Below are 22,858 nucleotides of genomic sequence, written 5' to 3'. Positions count from 1 at the left end.
TCTTGGGTGCACGAGCGCATCAATCACCGCCTCATTTTACTGGGAGGATCCCAATAAATGACGTAATTGCTGGCGTACGACTGCAGCGTAATTGGGCTTATACTAAATGAATGCACATCCAAAAGGCGAACATATTATGAGCAGCCAGGGAGATACCATACCCTCTAAATCCCTTTTATGATTCAATGCGACATTAAATTGACAATTTGTTGTTGACTTGCTTGCCTTTTTAATAACACATTGGACAAAAGTTTTGGTTGACCTAACAGTGCTTCACTTCAGAAGACTCTCCTAATTCAAACAGTGCAGGTAAGGTACTTTTTTATTAGATTCAAGGGGATATTTTACTGGAAAATACTGGACTTTATTTATGGAACACAAGAATATTAGAGGCTGATCGCTTATGTCACCATTGCAATATGTACAGAGTGAATTGCGACAGGCTAACAACAAATTTTTTGTTGAACAAAAGAAAAGAAAAACTTAGTAGAGATTTGGAACAACATGAGTTTTAGGACAAAATGACAATTCTAACTTTTTTGAACATTTACTTATTATTAAAATATTGTTCTAAAAGCCTTCTTAAAGTACTTGCCTTGAATGTATTCTCATGCGCTTCCGTTCAACAGGGCAGAACGATGTGGCTCGCGCGGACCCTCCTCGCTCTGGCGCTTCTTTGCGCACCGGTATCCAGCCTCTGCTTGCCAACGTACGACCCCGTGTCCAACTTTCTTTGCAACAATGAGGTGTTCTCCGAGACGAAGGATAACGGGCAACCAGCAAATCCCCTGGTGGACAGTCTAAACCTCCTGTACAAATCAGCGCACTCGCTTTCCTCCGAGGAGCCGCGCGAAAGGAGGACAATACCCGCGTCCAAATACAGATACTTGAGCCAGACGCAGCTCAGGAGTAAACTGTATCGTAATAGTGCGAAGAGCGACCGACGCAGCCAGGTCACTCTGTCCCTTGATGTCCCCACCAACATAATGAACATCCTCTTCAACATTGCCAAAGCCAAGAACCTGCGCGCAAAGGCGGACGACAATGCGCGCTTGCTGGCGCAGATTGGAAAGAGAAAATGAACTCCAATTAATGTCACTAATTTGACTTTAACTGATATTTTTTGTGACCAACTGAGGCATGTTATCTCTAATTTAATCATGTAATAAAAGTTTTTTTCAGTTGCATTATAAGCTATCCTGAAAATTAATGGAACGTATTAACAGGTGACCTTTGGGCTCATTAACTAGTGAGACTCATGGCAATTGTAAACAAAAGTGTTTGGTTTATTTCTAAACTCAAGCTTTATAGAGACATGATGATTGGAGTATGTATCGTAGGGAAGTAGCCTACGACATATTTTTTCCTTCCTCTATCCCTTTTCATTAATATAATTTTGGTGTGTTCACCTCAGATGAAAGTTGAGCTGGTTAGTATTAAAATGACTGCTTTATAAGATACACGACTTGATGGTTTCAGATCTGTAAAGTTCTTAAAACTTCGGGTGGATAAAACCGAAAGTGTAATATTTTTGTACTGAAAATAATTATGTTATCATTTAATAAATAAACAAATGCAAATGTAAACAAAGCGTCCATTTGAAGGTAATTATTTCGAGGGAGAATTTCACTGTAGGCTTTTACGGATCTTAAGAGACATAAAAATCTACAGATATATAAACAAACACACCACTCCTTTCACTTTTCACAACCGACCAGTCAAGGCAATAATTATAGAGAAGTCTACCACTGTTTATGCTGATAGCAAAGAGTTATGAATAATAAATATTTGATCACATTTTCATATAGAATCTACGTTTTGGTGAACAACGAACTTGAATTTGTAGGAAGGCTACCTAAAAATAAGTGCAATTTGAACTGTAAAAGTTTGTAAAAACACTACAGAAAAAAAAAAAAAAACCCTTACTGTATTTCAAATAAATGTAAAATCTACAGTCAAACCTGTAAACTGATATTCCCAGAATTCCCTCCATGACACTCCACATGTGAAAGTATTTAATTTAAATAATCATGTTAATGTTTAAATATATATATATATATATATATATATATATATATATATATATATATATAATGATGGCGTTTTGTGTTTGAGTGAATGATCTGTGCACCTTCTTTATATTAGTTTATTCTTCTGCTTGTCGAATCCACTTGTGATGCGCTTTGATTCTTCGTGTGGATTACACTTATACCACCTGCATTAATATGGTGGTTGTAAGTATGTTAAAGGCACAAAACAGATTTTAATAGCGGTGTGTGTTGTTGAATTTACTAGTTTACAATCAAATTTTCTTGTTTGTAAATTGCAGTTTTATACTGTAAAACTGACCGTGAACGTGTTTACAGTTTTTCTGTATTTGTTTACAAAATTATTCTGGCAACCACAGCTGCCAATTTTTTTTTGTAAAAACTACAGAATATTTTTTATTTTTTTTTACAGTGCATGGCATCTCCATCGAGACCCACTGTTCAGCGTTTGGTCTCTCAGAACAAATATAAATATATATATATATATATATATATATATATATATATATATTATAATAGATAACTCTAAATAAATGATTGTTATATACATCACAATGCATATTATAATTCGCAAATACGTAAAAATGTAAATGTTGTAAATACATATATACATGGCTTATCGTTTTAAATATCTGCATTTAAATTAACACACACACATACACACACACATATATAAAAAGAAAATTAACTCAGCACAGACTTTTATTTTGAAGCATAATCCAGGGGGCGCCATGTTTACCTCCGCAATGAGCTCACAATAACGTCACACTAGTTGACGTGGATGAAAAGAGTCTGATCATCTCGTTTGCCGCTGTCAAACATTCTGCAAAATGATCAAGAAATTTGACAAGAAGGATGAGGAGTCTGGTAAGATCAATATTTAATGCAGGCAGACACATTATATAATCAGTATTTTATAAATAACAGCTTATTTCAGTGACCGAAACGATGTCGGCTGTTTTGCTAAGGAAGAGCGACTGCAGGCCACAGCACAACATCTGGAATTGGAAATATAATTGATTTAACACTTAAAATGAATAATATGCATGTTCCATTCTGTCTAAGTGCGACGGTTTAACCAGTAGTAGCTGTGTGGTTTTGCAGTATCCTGTAACGTTACTGTGTTTATTTAATCTTAAGAAAGCTAATGTGCTAGCAGTTCCTTTATTGATGTCATGTTACAATACAAATCTCAGTCAATGAACAGCCTATATTTGCTTCATGGATGTTCTGTATAAGCTTTGTATTTTAGACATTTAATGGCTATTTCTGATTGAGGTTGATTTTACAAATGACTGCAAAAGGGCTAACGTTACATAGATGCTATTCTCTTCTGTCATAACAACTTTACCTATAATGCATTTCATCTATAATCTATATAGATTAAATCTATAAGATCTAACTATTTGGTTTTAGTTAACTTTGCATATAGGATTAACATTTCATGTGTAACTAATATTGCTGTTTTGAAGTGAACTCAGACGCAGAGTGACATTAAGATGCTATTTGTCGTTTTATAACTTATTCTATATGTACTTTTCTGGAAGAGATCCCACCTTATGATTTTATATATTGTTTTCTAATGAAGACATGGGTTTAGCTGATTGACAGCTTTATTTTGATGTTTTTAGGAAGTGGGTCAAACCCCTTTCAGCATCTGGAAAAGAGTGCTGTACTGCAGGAGGTGAGTTTAATGCATCCAAATCTAAAAATTAGGTAAATGTCTCTTTAGTACTGTATATTACATTGCATGTTTGTTTCAAAGGCTCGGATTTTCAACGAGACACCTATCAATCCGAGAAGATGTCTGCATATCCTCACGAAGATCATCTACTTGCTTAACCAGGTGCATTATTATTTGTTACTTAGCCAGCAGTTTTCTTCTACAGTTTCTCTTTTTTTGCTCTCTATGGGACTGATCCATCATTAACCTCTTTTATTATTCAGGGTGAGCACTTTGGAACCACAGAGGCCACTGAAGCTTTCTTTGCCATGACAAGACTGTTCCAGTCTAATGATGTAAGAAACTCTACAGCCATATTAACCATGTGTTTTTTTTTTTATGACAAAAGCTATATCTTGAGATGGTATGGCCAATAGCTGCATATTGTGGATGGATGAATGGATGCATACATTTCCAAAAATAAATAAATAAGAAATAACAATAACGCACAAAGAAAATGACTAAAACTTAAAATAAAATAAATGAAGTATACAAGGAAATGTACAAATCAAAGCTTATTCAAAATATTAATAGAAGCTATAATGGTAAGTAACAATAAATAATATGAGAATAAAATCAATCACTACTTACTATTTTAGTTATTGACAACTAATAATTTAATGCAAATAATGTGTGTTTCTTTTCTATTAGCTGAAGTTTTGAATTTAATTTCAAAATAAAAATGTATTCATATGTAATCATTTCTCATTTGTGCCTCTTGTTTTAGCAAACCCTGAGAAGAATGTGCTACCTGACTATAAAGGAGATGGCCAACATCTCAGAGGATGTGATCATTGTTACAAGCAGGTGAGCAGCTCATGTTGACATAGCAGTGTATTTCTTAAATGCTGAGATATTTACAATATACCTTTTCATATATGTAGAGTATACAAACATGGTGTTTGATGAGGAATGGAAATCTTTGCACACAAGCTGCCAATATTACCTTATGAAGGACGCTGATTAATGTTTTGTTTGTGTCTCAGCTTGACAAAAGACATGACTGGTAAAGAGGATGTTTACAGAGGACCAGCAATCAGAGCTCTCTGCAGGATCACTGATGTGAGTCTCAACTGTTTGCAAACTCCTTTATCTCTGTGTATTGAAGACTTAATTTGCTATCAGTCAGAAACAAACTAAATTGAAACTAATGGGACTAATATAAATCATCCTTCTAACTGTGCTTCATCCATCTCGTCCATCAGACCACCATGCTGCAGGCGATTGAACGATACATGAAACAGGCCATCGTGGACAAAGTGCCCAGCGTCTCCAGCTCTGCTCTGGTCTCCTCACTGGTAAGATCACAAATAAGTGTTACTTTTGTAATAAATATACATCTCCACCCCCATCTGTTATTAATAATTCAAACTAGTCAGTTTTTTACACTTATTTATAACCGTTTATTACACTTATTAGGGATGCACGATATATCGGCCACCATATCGATATCGGCCGATAAATGTAAATTTTTCTGTTATCATTATCGAACCGATAAGAGAATTTGGCCGATATCTTAGAGCCGATAAAATATAGGCCTATAATTCATTGTAAGCTATGATAAACCTGTTTTAAAATACATTTTTAATACATTTTCAGTGAGGAGTAGCCTAAGCTAATAGCCTAATAATTTTTTTCCTCACAAGGCTATGAGTCACAGCGTGTCAGTAATGCGGTGATGCACTATGAATTGAATTGTTGCGAAGCAAATTAATTATGATATTAATTTAATAATAAAAGTAACCTAATAGTAATCTCCAGAAAATAACAGGTCTACATTAATTGGAAGTGCCAAATACTCTCAATAATGACAATATTTTATGATTTTGATGATATCTCCTTACATGATTGTCGTCTTTCAGCGCACTCCATCTTCTTATCACCTTACTTTTTTTTTTTATTTCATTTTTTTATACTTAAGTAATGTTGTCCAGTAACATCTAAACTCAATTAGATGTTTCCATTATTTAAGCATTATTTTATTTATTTGTAAGGCTGCTTTGTTTGATTTATGTTTAAGTGTTTAATGCCTTTTAATGGTGAGACTTTTTTTGGTAATCAGGCTCTCAAAAATTATGTAAAAATTTGGATATAGATTTATCGGCCAACATATCGGTTTCATATCGGTGCATCCCTAACACTTATTCCCACCCCTAACGTTATGGCTCTGGATAATGTAGCTGTGTTTGTGTATTTGTTCTTCAGCACATGGTGAAGATGAGCTTTGATGTGGTAAAACGCTGGGTCAATGAAGCTCAGGAGGCGGCTTCAAGTGACAACATCATGGTGCAGGTTGGTGAGATGTTTGCAACCTTTGTCTTATGAGTTGGAGGTCTTTCCGTCTCTAATAAAATAGGATCTCTCTCCACAGTACCATGCTCTGGGTCTTCTGTACCACCTGAGGAAGAATGACCGTCTGGCTGTGACTAAGATGCTTAACAAATTCACCAAATCTGGCCTCAAATCTCCATTTGCTTACTGCATGATGATTCGCATTGCCAGTAAGCTGCTGGAGGAGACAGAAGGAGGGTACATGTGTTGGACATCAGCTTTTTCAGACTCATCAATGTTATGTTGTTGTATATAATGTAAACTTACAGAGTCTGTCTACATGTGATTTAACAGGCACGATAGCCCGCTGTTTGATTTCATTGAGAGTTGCTTGAGGAATAAACATGAAATGGTGGTTTATGAAGCAGCCTCTGCCATCGTCCATATGCCCAATTGTACTGCTCGTGAGCTGGCTCCTGCTGTTTCTGGTTAGTTTCTTCTTTGCATTCTTATCAGCACACAAAATAGAGTACACTAGATGTTCAAATAAATTTTGCCTTTCATTCTCTTTCCATAGTTCTCCAGCTGTTTTGCAGCTCTCCCAAAGCAGCCCTGCGTTATGCAGCTGTACGGACACTTAATAAGGTTGGTTTGAATGTTGCAGTATCACCAGCTATCACATGGAGACACTATGGAGACATTTTTAGTTTTAAAGTCATGCATTTAACAAATAGTGCAAAAACTACATTCTAAAGAGGTGATTACAACCACAAAAAAAAAAATTCCCTTGTTCACACAGGTGGCAATGAAGCACCCATCAGCGGTGATCGCATGCAACCTGGACCTGGAGAACCTGATCACTGACTCCAACCGCAGCATCGCCACCCTGGCCATCACCACCCTGCTGAAGACCGGCAGCGAGAGCAGCGTGGACCGCCTCATGAAGCAGATCTCTTCCTTCGTCTCGGAGATCTCGGACGAGTTCAAGGTGACTGTGAATTTCAACTAAATTAAACAACAATGGTATGCTTAAGAAGATGCATCTTCAGTCATGTTTCCGGAGTTAGATTAGTTTTGCCTGTGATAATTTTCCTGTAAAAACTGTGTTTTCATAACTGAATGATGTGTTTGTTTTCCAGGTGGTTGTGGTCCAGGCCATTAGTGCCCTGTGCCAGAAGTATCCCAGAAAGCACAGCGTGATGATGAACTTCCTTTCTAACATGTTGAGAGATGATGTGAGTTCATTCAAAGACAAGATCTTTCCTTTGTTACACTGGAGTCTCATAATCTTTTTTTTTTTTTTTTTGTGCAAAACCACACAACCGGATTTATACTTGATACCCTTAACAACTGGTTTACTTCTGATGTCTATTTTAATTTTTTTATCACCAAAAATAGCTGAAAAGCATATACTTTTTTCATTAGACATGTCTCATTTTTTGTTTCCTTTTGTAGGGTGGCTTTGAGTACAAGAGAGCCATTGTGGATTGTATCATCAGCATCATAGAGGAAAATCCCGAGAGTAAGGAAACAGGCTTGGCCCATCTGTGTGAGTTTATCGAGGATTGCGAGCACACCGTACTTGCCACTAAAATCCTCCACCTGCTTGGGAAAGAGGGCCCACGTACCCCCACCCCCTCCAAATACATCCGTTTCATCTTCAACCGTGTGGTGCTGGAGAGCGAGGCCGTGCGGGCAGGTGAGTAATCTTGCGTGACCTTTGACATATGCGTTAACCTCCTTGCAATACGTTTAAAGACCTGCTCATGCCATTGTAAGATTTCAGGAAGCTTGTGTTTGCAATGCAGAAGAACAGATTTATTTTGAGCGTTATACGCTTGTCCAAATAATTAATTGCAGTCCAACTGCAAGCAGTAGTAAATTAAGCAGAGTTTATAATCTGTAATTAATTTAATTCCAGAGACTAAGATGAGCATCTTTAGGACATTTAATCATTCTTCTGCTCTGACTTTCCTCTCACGTTTTTCATCAAAGCTGCTGTTAGTGCGCTGGCCAAGTTTGGAGCTCAAAACGATGACCTGCTGCCAAGTGTCTTGGTTCTGATGAAGAGGTAGGCCTTCAGCAGAAGGTAGTCTGTGTGTGGGTGGGTAATTACAACAGTAATATGAGTATTAGAGTAAGGAAATGGAACAAAGAAATGTGTGTTTGGAAATTAATGTGAATGCTTGTTTTAAAAAAAAAAAGAGAGAGAGAAATGTATTTATTTGATTGGATTAAAAACGATGCCAAACTGAAAGCAGTATTATTTTTGTACTAAAAAGAGAAAATCCTCTTATTTAATTAGATTAAAATATGATGCAAAATGAAAAATAAAATAGTAAATGGAAACTTGACAAACTATTTGATTGATGCAAAAATGAAAATACTCTCTTTATTTATATATGTGTGTATATGTATATATGTGTGTGTTATACTAAGAAGAGATTTAAACTTTTTTTTTAATAATAATTTAATAATAAAAAAAATATTTGATTGGATTGAAAACAAAAATTATGCAAACCATAGAGTAAAAAAAAAAAATTGTTCTATAAAAAATCTAATATCTACCAGAATGTATGCATATTGTCATTGTAATGTTGCTTATTGCCCATTTGTAGAGAGAAGCGTTTAAGGTGCTAATTTACTGTGTGTCTGACAGGTGTATGATGGACAGTGATGATGAGGTGAGAGACAGAGCCACATTCTACATGAATGTCCTTCAGCAAAAGCAGAAGGCCTTAAATGCCGCTTACATCTTTAATGGTGAGGGTTTGTGTTTTAAGTGTTGGTTGCAGTTGTTCTGGATAGTTCAGATTCTTATTGTGTATCTGATGCATTGAATCTGATTCAACTGATGTGAGTGAACAAGGGTTGTTGAATGGTTTGTTTGCAGGTCTGTCCGTATCTGTTCCCGGCCTGGAGAAATCCCTCCACCAGTACACACTGGAGCCCTCTGAGAAACCATTTGACATGAAGACAGTTCCCTTGGCCACGGCACCCATCACCGAACAGAAAACAGGTGTGAACCTGAGCTTCAGCAGTTCAATAACTTCATTACTCATCATAATCCATTGCAAAATATTCTCATAATAACGTATACTCAAAAAAGAAATTCTAATTTGGATGCTAATCATCTTACGTCTTAAACTGGTTTGGGGTAAATTGCGTATCTTAACCAAAACTGCTCAAATTGTCCAAGTTCACTTCATTTTACTCTCTCATGCCAGAAATCGCACCTGTGGCAACAAGCAAACTTCCTGAAAAGCTTGCACCCTGCCGCCAAGACATTTACCAAGGTAAGAAGTGTAGCTAACTAGCAAAACAAAGCATGTGGGCACTGTTAAACCAGAGTCTGAAGCAAACTGTGCCACATTTCAACTAGTCCCCTTATTTTTCTCTCCATCAGAGCAACTTGCAGCCATCCCAGAATTCCAAGCCCTTGGTCCCCTGTTCAAGTCGTCCGAGCCGGTTCAGTTAACAGAAGCAGAGACGGAGTATGTGGTGCGCTGTATCAAACACGCTTTCACCAATCACATGATCTTCCAGTTCGACTGCACCAACACGCTGAACGACCAGCTGCTGCAGCGGGTTCTGGTCCAGATGGAGCCGTCGGAGGCATATGAGGTGCTAAATTACGTACCTGCACCTAGTCTCCCCTACAGCCAGCCCGGCTCCTGCTACAGTCTGGTCCGGTTACCAGAGGATGACCCCACAGCAGGTCTGACATGATTGATTCACATTCTGCTTTCAAGTTTTCTAGCTTTGGCAGATTTGAACAACAAATAAGATGTTAAATTTCCCATAATGATTTTTATTGTTGTTGTTTGCATTTGACTTAGTGTCTTGCACGTTCAGCTGTACAATGAAATATCTGGTCCGGGACTGTGATCCCAACACGGGAGAGCCGGATGATGATGGTTATGATGATGAATATGTGGTATGTGAATTTTCAAAATCGGTTCAGACTGATGAAAATGGGAAGTTTATCAGTGGCCATTCCTCACTCAGTGTCTGGTTTCCCTCCCAGCTGGAAGATTTAGAGGTGACAGTCGCTGACCACATACAGAAAGTGTTAAAACCAAACTTTGGTGCAGCGTGGGATGAGATCGGAGATGATAATGAGAAGGAAGAGACGTTTGCTTTGGCCACAGTCCGAACTTTAGATGGTAAGTTCGAATAAAGGAATAAATCATCTCGAAATGAAAATTTGTCGAAAAATGTAGTCACCCTCAGGCCCTCCAAAATGTAGTTGAGATTTTCCTCATAGAAAGTTAGCATTACATCACTTGCTCACCAATAGATCCTCTGCAGAGAATGGGTGCCATCAGAATTAAAGTTTAAACCGCTGATAAAAGCATCACAATAATCCACACAACTCTAGTCCATCAATTAACGTCATTCTAAGTTAAAAGATGCATGTTTGTAAGAAACAAATACATTAAAGCTTTTTAATTTTAAACCATTGCTTCTGGTCAAAGTATGAGTCTATAATCCAAAATAATGCTTCCTCAGTAGAAAAAAAAAAACTCCTTTAAATAAAATGTCAATCAATAAGAATAACCAGTAAAGGTGTTTGATTATAACGAAGAGTTTTGTGGCTGAACAGAATGTGAAATGATCATCTCTTTATTGTGTTTGTCTTCGCAGAGGCTGTAAATAACATTATCAGCTTCTTGGGCATGCAGCCTTGTGAGCGCTCAGACAAAGTTCCTGAAAACAAGAACTCGCATGTTCTGTTCCTAGCAGGTATGTACTCATTTCATCCCTCCAGTTTTTCAGTTTTAGGAGAATCTTAGTTCCTGAAATGTTTATTGGATATTACCGTATTTTTCAGACTATAAGTCGCACCTGAGTATAAGTCGCATCAGTCCAAAAATACATCAAGATGAGGAAAAAAAACATATACATACATTTATTTAGAACCAAGAGAAACCATTACCATCTACATCCACGAGAGGGCGCTCTATGCTGCTCAGTGTAGGCTACAGGAGCACAGAGCAGCATCTCTGGCATCATAGAGCGCCCTCTGGCGGCTGTAGACGCTAATGTTTTCTCTTGGTTCATTTCTCTCGGTTCATTTCTCTGTTCATGTCAAATTAATTTTGATAAATAAGTCGCAACTGACTATAAGTCGCAGGACCAGCCAAACTATGAAAAAAAGTGCAACTTATAGTCCGGAAAGTACAGTTATTTTCTAACCTGACTGATGAGGTTGAACGATTTTGTCTTTCTGAAGGTGTGTTTCGGGGAGGTCATGATGTATTGGTGAGGGCACGTCTGGCTCTGGCTGACGGGGTCACTATGCAGGTGACTGTTAGGAGCACAGATGAGAATGTGGTCGACGTCATCCTGGCTTCTGTCGGCTAAACGACTGATGTTCGAGTGACCTGGTCACATGCCAATCAATCTGGGTCATTGTGCTTTTATATGTTTAGCTATACAGTAGCACTATAATGTTTCTCACAACCATCATTGTGGCTTGACATGAATCCTCTGAGTCTAAAACATCCTCTTTCTTTATTTGGTCTGTTCTGTGCCACTTTAATTCATGCGGAACAGACCGAAACATTGTTTCTCTGGTATTTGAGCTGATTAGGCCTTGGGGCCTTTACTACAAACCTTTTCAATTATCAATAATAAATCAGTCTGAAAGAGTGCAAAACTTGTGTTTTAGTGTTTTTTTTTTTTTTTTAGTGACAATTCATACAAAGATCTTTTTATTTGAATAAAAGCATTCATGCTTGGAACACATATATTTACAAGTTTGCATTGCATTTGACCAAACTCTTTAATATTTTTTGTAATGACTGTTTGGGTATTTGGTGCAATACTTTCAGTTTTGTGCATTTAAACATGACTGACATTTCACACACTCTGCGGTTTGATAATAAACAGATTTGAATATTTTCTAACAACTAATTTGAGGCAATTTTCCTATTATTACTCCTCAGAATGAGTTGATAAAGCTGAGGTAGGCATTAAAGAAGCCTGTGGGATCCTCCAGCTGTGGATAGTGACTCACATGCTCATCTAGAACCGATACTGTGGATCTCCGCACTAGTTTCCTGTAAAAGAGACCAGGAAAAGTGTTTAAAATATTTCCTCAAGGGTCATAGCTCCCTCTTTGTCACTCCTTCGCTGTTTCATAGTTTATATGATTAGTTCCAACTTGAAATCACCAGTTTTACATATAATAACAGGAAAAACCCTTTTAGAGGCACAGATAGTATAGTGCAGTGTTTCCAAACACTGCTCCGAAGAGCACACAAACAGTGCACATTTTTTAACTCAAGCTAATCTATAACAGACCTGATTCAAATCATCAGCTCGTTAGTAGAGATACTCAAGACCTTGGGGGTCAGGAGAGGTATTGGGTAATTACTGTGCTTTTAACTCAAAGGATTCAGTTCATGAGGAACTAGATAAGAACCTTATTGAATGTCATCTTTTAAAATGACAAAGAAGTAACAATGATCTTTCATGATATTATGCACAAGAAATTAAGTTAAAAAAAAAAATCCTAAAACTTAGTTCTACATTACCACAAACTGTGTCTCAGAGGATAATTCACTGCTGTTAATACAAGAAAGACTTTGTTCAAATCTCACTATTTCTTTACTACATTTATTTCTCTATGTGTCTTTCTTCAAAAACAGACAATAATTTTCCAATCTTAGTCCCCAGTCACCTGAGTCCTGAGTTCATTTTCAATTTGATATAAAACAAAGCACTCCATCCAAAACTAATCCACAATACTCAAACTGTTTCAGTAGCTCAGGATATAAAGTGTTCTGTTTTTATATTGGAGACCAGAGTTCAAAATCCACTGTTGCTGACTTTAAATTGCAAATGCCACATTTAACACGAGAGCCATGATGGTGCAGTGGCTAAACATGTTGGTTGTGGACAAGGCTGCAATAGAGCCATTGTTTTCAATCCCACTTCAGTGTGTTGGGATTAAAATCGACCAAAAAAAACAAGACTGAGGAAATGTCGATGACATGAGGTGTGAAGTTGCAGCAAATGTTTTATAAAAATGTATTTTTAAATCATTAAAACATCCAAGATTTGAACCCAGGGCTCTCATGCAGAACCAAAGTATTGCACCATGATATCTTACCAATGGGCCAACACCATCTCACAGAAATAATAACTTTTTATTTTTGCATTAAGAAAAACAACATACTCAGATAAAAAAAAAAAAAAATTGAATATAGAAATACTTCTTTACCGGCGGTATTAATAACGTTACTGTAAACAGAGTTAATGAATATAAACAAACACAAATACTTACTGGTAGAGCTGGATGAACTCAGGATGTGGATTAACTGGATCTAGTGGTCCATAAATCATGTGCACTACAAAGTAAAAAAAAAAAAAGTGATCAATCAGTGACATTTGCAAAGTACGAGTGTAAAGGATGTTGTACAGCCCCAATACACACAGTCTAAAGTGATCTAAGATGTTTACTTAATATATACTATCACCTCAATCTCTTATTGCCCGGGGTGCAGACGGCCTAAGCAGCTTCTGCAGTGATTTTCATTGGATTAAACTACTTAACCTCAATAGCACGGCCCATGGCCGAGTTTTTAAGTATTCACACACCTCAGCTACTCCAGCACTTCGTACCAAAGTATGAATGGTGTGTGTACTCACATGGTGTTGAAGTGGAGGTTAGAGCCCCGACCCATCTCTCTCGGTGTTTCAGCCTCTGGTTAATGTACTGCAGGATACTGAGCAAGACACAATAACAACAAACAATAGTTGGTGACAGTTCTTAAAAGCAAAGCACTGCAAGTGCAACACATGGAGAAGTTTGGACACCTGTCCATGACCAGATTTCCATCGTTAAAGCGAATTCCTGTCCACATGTCCCACAACTCGGTTTCTGTTGGCTGGGTGTATGGTCCAAACACATCTCTTATTCTGTAGGATATATAATATTTAGAATTGAAGGCTCACAGCTAGCATGATTTAAGTAAATGATTTCTAATTACATGTGTAAAGTACATCAAAGTGTATGAACTGTGAATTTAAGAGCATAAAAGTAAACACCACTTTCATTCCAGACGCTCCACTCACCCTCTAGAGAAAAACTGGAAGTTTATTAGGCGGGTAAGTACAGGTGAAATGAAACCAGAGTCCTTCAGCACCTAAAGATGACCAAAGATTGGAAATGTTCACTTCTCATATTTACAAATGAAAACACACTAGTTTTTTAAAGTGTCACACTCACTTTCTGAACAAATCTTGGATAATGAGTCTCTGGGAATATTCCTTTTAAGTAAAAAAAAAAACAAAACAAAAACAGGCAAAGTTTTGAATCTCCATTGAGACTTTAAGAATATATATTAACATTTTCTGACTGAAAAAAAAAACTCTAATGTACCTCCATTTGAGAGGCAGAGGCTGTTTATTGTGATGTGTCCGCTTCTGTTATGGTCACTCCTGTGTGTTTAACTGCACGTGAGAACCGCCCAGATCATATTGACAGGAACGTTAAGCTAAATTATGCCGAGAAACTTTTAAGGATCCTTAGGGCTCACCTGTACAGTAACTCGAGAGCTACAGTGTCTCCATAGTCATGTGACAGGATGTTGATCCTCTGCTCCGACAGACCCAAATGAGCAACCAGGGCCTCCACCACATTGGCCTGCTCGAAGATGGAGTAACGGTGCGGTCGCTGGATTTTGTTAGATATAATTAATTATTCTAATTACGGATAATAAAATATATTATTTTCATAAAAAAATAGTAGTAGTGACTCATGTCTTTTATCTCACCGGTTTGTCTGAAAAACCGAAGCCAAGGAAGTCGAGGGCGATGACTCTGTTAAAGCGTTGAGTCAGAGAATCCCAGACCTTCAAAACGACAGAATGAGATTCAAGAAACACCACAGTGTCCAGTCACTGTCTCAGTTTATTGCTGCTTTGTTGAAATGTTAATGCAGTTTTATGAATTACCTTATACCAATCACAGCTTGAAGTAGGAAATCCATGAAGCAGCAAGAGGACATCAGAGCTTCCCACGACACCAACTGACTCTATTGACAAATGGGAATACAGTATATTATTACATCATGTGTGTGTGTGTGTGTGAGACCCTTGACCAAACAAAAGACAGCCTTAATAAGTAGCATAGGTATATTTAGCAATGGCCAACAATACAATGTATGGGTCAAAATTATCATTAGGATAATTTCATAAGTAAAGATCATTTTCCATGAAGATATTTTGTAAATTTCCTACCCTAAATATATCAAATTTTACATTTTGATTAGTAACATGCATTATTAAGAAATATTTTTTGCACCCTTAAATTCTACATTTCCAAATAGATGTATCTCAGCCAATTATTGTCCTATCCTAACAGACCATATATCAATGGAAAGTTTATTTATTTAGAAATTAAAAAAAAAGGATCCTTATGAAGGTTTTTTTATGGTGTATGGAAAAGAGAAAGATAGTCAGTTTGTAAACAAAGCTTGTGATATACCTTTATAGAAGACGTTATTGCCTCTGAATGTGAAGAAGTGACCGGAAGAGTGCCAGGTGATGAGCGCAGGTGAGAGCTGTGGCGGAGGGATATGCAGATACACGGCGAGCAGAGGGATGCACAACAGAGCCACGTGAAGCCACCACTCCCTGCTGACACGACGGACCGATCCGCACTCGCCTTCATTCCGCTGCAGACAGGTGAGGCTTTTATGTTATTGTGCTTTATTGTATTGGGTTAATAAAGCAAATTGGTATTTTATTGCTGGAGAGAGAGCGAGGTAACGTTAGAGACAAGCGCTTTTCAAAGGAAGTAACGTTACCACAGCATTACTGGCACGGAAGCCTTGCTAAGATAGTAAGATTCAAACTGTAAGTAAAATAACAACTGCCATATAATGCGTGCTAGTCAAGAGAAACGCACGTACTGCGTAAAGTTACTTACAGGTGAGTCGTGTGTCATTCTCGGTTCCTGCGCTTTATCACAGCGTGTGTCGGTTGTTTTCGCGGTTGGGCTGAAATATGTGCCGTTGAGTGACATTAAGAGTCTGTCACTGAGCTGTCATCTGCATAATCCGTATTTGCAAGGCCTAAAACATTAAGCTTGCGACTGTTATCCAGCGTCGTGTTGCCAAGGATCCAAAGGTCTAGGGCTCAAAGTAAGGCTCGATTACGCCCCTGGTGGAGCGGATGGTAAACGGCAGTAATATCTACCAGAGGAAATATGTACTCGATCAAAAGAACGTATATATTAATTTAAATGTAGGTATAGTGAAAAAACGGGATCACCGGTTCACTTTTGGTCCGTAGTTTGAGTTAAATCGTTAAAAACTCGATCGGGACAGTGGCATCTGTGAGAGGAGACATATTTCATTTTTAGAGTTATTTTGCATTAAGTTGTTATTATTATTAATATAAATTATTTTCATTCTTTTATAAATGATTTTATTTTAGCCCAGCAGATCAATATAGAATCTACCAGAGCCTCTGTTTCATAAAACAGCTTTGCCAAACAAGCCAGGCTTATTTCAGCTATTCTAATTTTGAACCAAATCAACTGATAATAAATCAGACTAAACCTGGCTTATATTTCAGGTGCTATGTCTACTTGAGATCACAGTTCTCAGCTAATGGGGGTAATACTCTATGTGTTGTCTTAAACACAAATAATATGGGACAAAAGCTCTTCTAAAACGCTTTGAATGGTTTGTTTATGAGTGAGGTAGCCTAGATGTTTATGTATTTAGAATTATTTTTTAAAACATTATTCAAAGTACTTTTTTTTTTTGGTGTTTGCAGATTCAGTCAGCATTTATGGTAAAGATTGCTTGGATGTTTGTAATCCATGACAGAAGGATCATGATTATTAAAGCCTGTATCAAAATGACTTCTGATATTAGACCCACATATTTTACCGAATATCAGAAGTCATTTTGATACAGGCTTTAATAGGTCTATGTTATGAAATTATTTTTTTGGCATTAATTTTCAAAACATACACCTATCCCTACCCCTAAAGTTAATCAAAACCCATAATTTATCCCTAAAACCAGAGGGAAATGATTGCACACATATACATCATGTTTTTAATTTAGCTAAGATTTGTAAGTAAAATGTAAATATAATATTATTAAAATATAAATATATTTTTTTATTGCCATTTAATTATTGAACATTTACACATTTTTGAATGATTATATTGTATGTAGGCCTATTTTCTTATTAACTAATACAACTAAACATTCTCATCAATTATATTTTAAGCAGTATATTTGTAGTTAGTATGCTACACTTCAAGAAAATCTGGTTTTCCAACAAAACAAGTATTTTTTATACTGATCAACAAGTGCAGGTACAGACTACAGTGTTATCAAAAAATGAACAATTATTACTGAACAATTTCTACTAGCAACTTCATTTAAGTCATGTGTACTTCATAGACACCTTTGATTTCCTCTCTTTTGTGTCATTTAGAGAAATAATTTGTATTTTTTTATCATTTGAGTCACAGTTGCTAAAAGTTGCAAAATAAATTAGAAAAATAGCAACATTTGTTGCTATGTGCTTTTTGGAGAAGAGGTTGCTAGGGTAGTCTGAAACGTTGCTTAATCTAGCAACAAAATTGCTTAGTTGGCAACACTGACAACAGAATTTTGAGGAATGAAATGAAGAGGAACTGCATGGGTTGTGATCATGTTAATATGTATATATATATATATATATATATATATATATATATATATATATATATATATATATATATATATATATATATATATATATATGTGTGTGTGTGTGTGTATGTATGTATATGTATATGTATATGTATGTGTGTATATATATATATATATATATATATATATATATATATATATATATATATATATATATATATATATATATATATATATATATATAAATAATATAATATAATGATAGTCAGGCTTTGAACATCTTTAGTACTAATCTGTTCTGTGTACAATATAATTTTAATACTATTGCCGCTAAAGTTGTCCATTTTACAAGTAGTCTTCATGTACTGAATATGTGCAAAGCTTTTCTGCACAGTTACTTCCATCTGGTGGTCAAAAAGATGAAGTGCACCTACTATGAACCAAAACAGTGAAATAAAGCTTAGTACCATAATAGTCTATGTAAACGCACAGAAGTGACCCCCAAATATTCCTTAACTATTCAAATTATAATAATAATTATTATTTATTTATTTTAAAGCCACAAAGTGGGAAAAATATTAAAGGATGATTTAGCAGAAAATCTATCCATATTGTTAATTTCCCATAATTAAAGCGGATCAATCCTCCAAAAACACATATACTTTACAAAAGAACAATATTTTACGTGCATTTTGAAAGATGGCTTGATGTCCATTTGTGCAGTTGTCATTTATTAATGCTGATAAACTTAGCCTTATGTTCACAAGAGGAGCTGCATAATTATCCTGATCTCCAGCACTTTTATAGGCTATTAGGCCTATCTTTTCAAGTTTTACTTTGATATGCACAACAAAACAAAACAAAATTATAAGCATGTATTTAAGCACAAGTAAACTTAAAACTATCTTAATCTACTTAAAAAAAAAGATGGAATATATTTTCTCCCTTGTTTTGTTTATATAGGCCTAGGCGATCTGGGAACCCATTTCTTTTCACTGGACAGAAGCAGAAGATCAGAGAGTCGTTCTTCTTCACATACATCGTGAAGCTTTGGTTTCACCAGCTTCAACTTTTGTCTAAAAAAAAAGTGTGCCAACAACAGCAAATTTGGTGTTATTTATGTGAGATCTGATCAGGTACAATCGGCCCTGCAGTCGCATGTCAAATCACCAGCAGGTGGCGCACTTGCTCAGGAAGGCTGGAATTTTGACTTTTCACTTATAAACTATTCCTGTCCTACTGCTGAATCTGACAGTGACAGCCTTCAGTGATTATTACTATCTATAATTTCTATAAAATCTATAATTACTATCTATCGTTTATAAATCTATCATTTCTATCTGGTCAACACAAAAGCCTATTATCTTATGTAATAGCATATGACTATTATGATCAAATATATATATATATATATATATATATATATATATATATATATATATATTATAAATATATTCTATATAGCAAGACTTATCACATCCCCACACTCTAAAATACAACCCATCAATTGGGTTGTTTTGATTTATACCGATTTAATCAACGCACAACCATTTCCACTTAAAAAACATTTTGAATCGTTTTGTTGGGGCTGAATGCATCCCTGGTTTTGTGTTAACTCCATATAGCTAAAGCTGCAAACTAAACTCATTGTTTCAAATGGTAGAACCATCACTTCTACAACAAAAGACTGCTTTTAAATAATCTACCTGATTTTTCTCAATTTCTCAGCAAATCCAATATCTCAGAAAAACTTTTTGTTGTAACAAAATGCCTTTTAATAATACTGTTATTTACTGTGAAGCAAAGTTTAATTTTGGTTGAACCAAAATATTATTGATACATCAGTGCTTATAATGTAATTTCAACTGTAGTTTCAGGTTCAGTCTGACACCTTGACAACATGCTTTATGACAGACATCACAACACGTGCAGTCATTACAAATCCTGCAGATGACAGCATCATGTCACTCATACACAAACAAAACAGACACTGTGATAAAGTGCAGGAATCATTTGTCACATTTGTAAGTTCATTCTGTTTAATTCGTAAAAAATGTTTGTCTTTACCCCACAGAATTAGCGATGTTTGGACGTTACACCCAGCCGACAGAAGCATGTGGACAGCCATCGGCTGTAATGATGGACATCTGCTCATAAGGTAATGCTTTTAATATTTCAATGTGTTGTTGACTTATAAATGTGTAGGTAACCATCCTTTTCTTTTTTAAGAGTCACTATATTTCCAATGTTAGTAAAATACATTAGACTTATATTATCTATAATAAATTGCATATAATGTAAATCAAGATAATATATAAATTTCAAAGTTCTTCTGAATTTTTTTAGTTTTACTGAATGCATCTTTTATTTTGACTAGAATCTGCATGTGTTCTTTACATATCACATCTTTTTAGTATGCTTTTGTAGAAGACAAATCTTGCATGTGTTGTTAAATCTAAAGTGTGCTGAACATGAAGGAAAACATGGCCCTCGGGTTAGGCTAAATATCCATTTTTATTCTTAAAAACCATACACGATACTCGACGAGTTTAAAATGTAAGTTAAATCACGATATCCATTTACATTGCGCAAGATAAACAGACATGTTCTTTTATTTCCAAACTTTTAAGATTAAAAAAACAAACAAACAAATCCTTAAAACAGATGGATAAACATTCATTCCCAGTATAGGAAGACACTATAGAAAAAAAGTTATGGATTCTTTTAATATATCTGCTGTAAATTGCAAACTTAAGCAGTCTTATTTTAATAAACATGAAAAACGAAATAACTTATTCAAAAAAAAAAAAAAAAAATATATATATATATATATATATATATATATATATATATATGTGCAGTTGCGATGTCTGAAGAAATGCAAATCCCTTTCTCCTGTTTTTCTTCCTTTCTTCTCTTTTATTACACCCTCAACAGTCTGATCTGGAACCCTGCTGCCAGAAAATAAATCTAGTTCTAAACATTACAAATACACAAAACATGTTAGTATTTTGACCAAGTTTCATGTTATAAACCACCCTGAGTAAAAGATTACTTGAAGAACCAATCACGAACCTTGTTTAAAGAGTGCCCACCCCCCGTGAATATAATTGATGTAAAATCCCTGTAGGTCTGGTTCAGCAGTCTGAGATGTTGTCATTTCTGCATAAAAATACAATTTATATGGTCTGTATCAAAATGTTCCTTAGGAATCTGAAATAATGTACCCTGTGCTGCGATACCATTGTTACATGAATGTTGTCTTAAATTCATGTCGATTCCTTTGTGTTTCCAGTAATTCAGGTCTTAAATATAGTTTACAACTAATTGCAGTTATTTGAACTGACAGCAATCTTTATGGAATATGAAGGAAAATATAAAGTACAATATTTTTCAAATGATGAACAAACAAAACACTTTTTTGAAAGAATCCCCCCAAAAAAAGCAACAATTTACTCATTTTACTTCTTTTATTTTTCCTTTTAACTGAGACAGAAATGTACTACCTTAAAGACAATCTTAAGTTAAAATACTTTTACTCTTTAATCATTGCATCTTTTTCAATTCAATCTGCTAGCCTGAGTAAACAAACTTAATGATACATTGGCAGGAACTTAATGTCTTGATGTCAATCAAGTGACAGTGGACCATTTCAATAGTTAAATAACAGATGCATTCATTCTTTAAAGGCGGACCTGGTGCGGCCTCCACTTCAAAATCACACCATTAAAAGCGTGAAGACTCCAGCTCCAGCCATTTCAGATACTCTTTAACTTCCAAACGAGAATGAGAGATGAATCTCAGGACTCTTGGAACTTAAAATAAACCCAAAGATGACTTTTAAGGGGTGAAGTATGAGAAAGTAAGTATGAGAGGAGATTTATGGACTGAGATCCTCGTCTATGGCTCCCTCCCCTCACCAGTCCAAAGAAGAAACCTCCCATGGCCCTCAATACCTCTACTCACTGCTATACAAGCTTTAGTGTTATCTATTTGGCTTGAAGGTTCTATGTATCTACAAATATATAACAAATAAAACTTGCAGGCAAAAATAGTTCGGTTTCCATAGAAACGCCCTTTTTTTCCTGAAAATACAGCAGTATCTGAAATATTTCTCTTATTTCATTTGTCCCCATTTCTCTGCATCAGGAAGCCCTTCCACCAACAACCAGAAAAAAAAAAAGTATCTACAAACTTTGTAAACAGACCAGTCTTCCGAGAAAAAAAAAAAAAAACATAAATAATTATTCAAAATATTAACAGCCAAATGATGCAGAAATCATTGTTTGAATAAGCAAAGGGCAAAAAGAACAAATGTACAACACCATCCAGATAAAGAGAAGCAAAAGCTAAGCTCCCGAGAGCTCCTTGGCTCCGGCTCTCTCATCCAGTGAGTTCTTTAGTCTCTGTGGAGAAGAGCAGGTGTTGTGTGTCGCTGCGAGGGGCGGAGCTGATCAAAGGGACGTCTCTAGGCTGTGCATGGGGCTCCCGGGAGCTGAGGGTGTGGCTGGCTTGCTGGGATCCAGGAAGAGGTGGATGCCGCTATCTACGGCGTTATTGTTCTGATTGGGCGAGGGTGGGGGAGGCGGAGTGGGCGTGGCGTTTCTCTTAATGGGTGCGTCGTCCTCTGCATCAGTGTCGTCGATGAGGGGGATGTGAGGCTCTGAGTCCTCTATCCGGAACTCCGGATGGGTCATGAAGTTGTGGATGGAGGTGCGAGACTCTGGCTTCTCCAGGCCCTCATAGGGCGAGAGCGAGCTGCGGAACGCATTCACCACTCGGATCTGCAGGAGAACGGGATGCAAAGTCAGCCTTGACACTCACAGAGATCTACTGCTCATTTACACACACACACGTACAAGACAGGCAAACAAAGTGAAACATCACCTTTTTTTTTTTTTTTTTTTTTAAGTATAGATTAAACCAAAAGACCAAATGGGCTGGTTTTAATTGATGAGAGGAAAGCAGTGCGGTTAGCGCACCAAAACCATTTTAGAGTGTGTGAGTGGTCAGATGTCGTGCACGACTCTTGAAAACCTGATGCTTGTGTTACGGTGAGGTTATCCTCTGACCAAGGGACAGAATATCCTTTCTCAGGATTGAGAAATAAACTGGGTATCTTCTCAGTTGTAAATCACAGAAAAC

The 22,858-nt window shown here is 36.3% G+C and overlaps 4 protein-coding genes and 1 long non-coding RNA gene across 10 annotated transcripts in view; 3 read left to right on the top strand and 2 right to left on the bottom strand.

Moving 5' to 3' along the window:
* The first annotated feature begins 67 nt into the window (after positions 1-67).
* Positions 68-1,590, top strand: ucn3l (urocortin 3, like). Its single transcript, XM_052554700.1, has 2 exons — positions 68-309; positions 630-1,590. The coding sequence occupies exon 2, from the start codon at positions 639-641 to the stop codon at positions 1,080-1,082; it is 444 nt and encodes a 147-aa protein (XP_052410660.1). The 5' UTR covers positions 68-309; positions 630-638; the 3' UTR covers positions 1,083-1,590.
* A 1,180-nt stretch (positions 1,591-2,770) lies between these two features.
* Positions 2,771-11,704, top strand: copg2 (COPI coat complex subunit gamma 2). Its single transcript, XM_052555110.1, has 23 exons — positions 2,771-2,915; positions 3,680-3,732; positions 3,814-3,894; positions 3,996-4,067; positions 4,499-4,578; positions 4,758-4,833; positions 4,977-5,069; positions 5,977-6,063; positions 6,143-6,300; positions 6,397-6,530; positions 6,620-6,687; positions 6,842-7,030; positions 7,182-7,277; positions 7,498-7,741; positions 8,038-8,113; positions 8,702-8,805; positions 8,936-9,061; positions 9,270-9,338; positions 9,449-9,760; positions 9,882-9,979; positions 10,070-10,208; positions 10,690-10,788; positions 11,279-11,704. Exons 1-23 carry the CDS (start codon positions 2,879-2,881, stop codon positions 11,407-11,409), a joined length of 2,622 nt encoding a protein of 873 aa, XP_052411070.1. The 5' UTR covers positions 2,771-2,878; the 3' UTR covers positions 11,410-11,704.
* mest (mesoderm specific transcript) lies at positions 11,693-16,209 on the bottom strand. Its single transcript, XM_052555111.1, has 12 exons — positions 15,985-16,209; positions 15,541-15,730; positions 15,009-15,088; positions 14,829-14,906; positions 14,592-14,728; positions 14,435-14,493; positions 14,282-14,322; positions 14,128-14,198; positions 13,870-13,971; positions 13,702-13,778; positions 13,337-13,400; positions 11,693-12,107 (listed from the first exon to the last, which is right to left on the bottom strand). Exons 1-12 carry the CDS (start codon positions 16,078-16,080, stop codon positions 11,990-11,992), a joined length of 1,113 nt encoding a protein of 370 aa, XP_052411071.1. The 5' UTR covers positions 16,081-16,209; the 3' UTR covers positions 11,693-11,989.
* On the top strand, positions 15,594-21,767 carry LOC127956861 (uncharacterized). The gene is made up of 3 exons (XR_008153652.1): positions 15,594-15,740; positions 19,788-19,871; positions 21,403-21,767. It is a non-coding gene; the product is annotated as an uncharacterized LOC127956861 (long non-coding RNA).
* The window catches only part of atp2b1a (ATPase plasma membrane Ca2+ transporting 1a), a 38,293-nt gene continuing 35,643 nt past the window's right edge, over positions 20,209-22,858 (bottom strand). For 5 of the 6 annotated variants that reach the window (XM_052555108.1, XM_052555106.1, XM_052555104.1 and 2 more), the window contains one exon: positions 20,209-22,497. In XM_052555108.1, the coding sequence (XP_052411068.1) occupies positions 22,168-22,497 (330 nt within the window). In that variant the 3' untranslated portion in view covers positions 20,209-22,167. The remainder of the gene's footprint in view (positions 22,498-22,858) is intronic. The other variant, XM_052555109.1, reaches the window with a different exon arrangement.

The sequence above is a fragment of the Carassius gibelio genome, chromosome B4 (genome assembly GCF_023724105.1).
Source record: "Carassius gibelio isolate Cgi1373 ecotype wild population from Czech Republic chromosome B4, carGib1.2-hapl.c, whole genome shotgun sequence".
NCBI classification, from domain to species: Eukaryota; Metazoa; Chordata; class Actinopteri; order Cypriniformes; family Cyprinidae; genus Carassius; species Carassius gibelio.
Note: the sequence above shows the minus strand (reverse complement) of the source record. Positions and strands in the feature narration are given on the sequence as shown.

What these genes read in the sequence shown, in the direction of transcription:
- ucn3l (XM_052554700.1), top strand. Translation starts at nt 639, where the DNA reads ATGTGGCTCGCGCGGACCCTCCTCGCTCTGGCGCTTCTTTGCGCACCG.
- mest (XM_052555111.1), bottom strand. Translation starts at nt 16,080, where the DNA reads ATGTCACTCAACGGCACATATTTCAGCCCAACCGCGAAAACAACCGAC. An exon ending in CAATAACGTCTTCTATAAAG is followed by an intron (nt 15,089 to 15,540) that starts GTATATCACAAG and finishes ATTTGTCAATAG; the next exon opens with AGTCAGTTGGTGTCGTGGGA. An exon ending in GAGTTCATCCAGCTCTACCA is followed by an intron (nt 12,108 to 13,336) that starts GTAAGTATTTGT and finishes TCTCTTTTACAG; the next exon opens with GAAACTAGTGCGGAGATCCA.
- copg2 (XM_052555110.1), top strand. Translation starts at nt 2,879, where the DNA reads ATGATCAAGAAATTTGACAAGAAGGATGAGGAGTCTG. An exon ending in CTGTACGGACACTTAATAAG is followed by an intron (nt 6,688 to 6,841) that starts GTTGGTTTGAAT and finishes TTGTTCACACAG; the next exon opens with GTGGCAATGAAGCACCCATC. An exon ending in GTCTTGGTTCTGATGAAGAG is followed by an intron (nt 8,114 to 8,701) that starts GTAGGCCTTCAG and finishes TGTGTCTGACAG; the next exon opens with GTGTATGATGGACAGTGATG.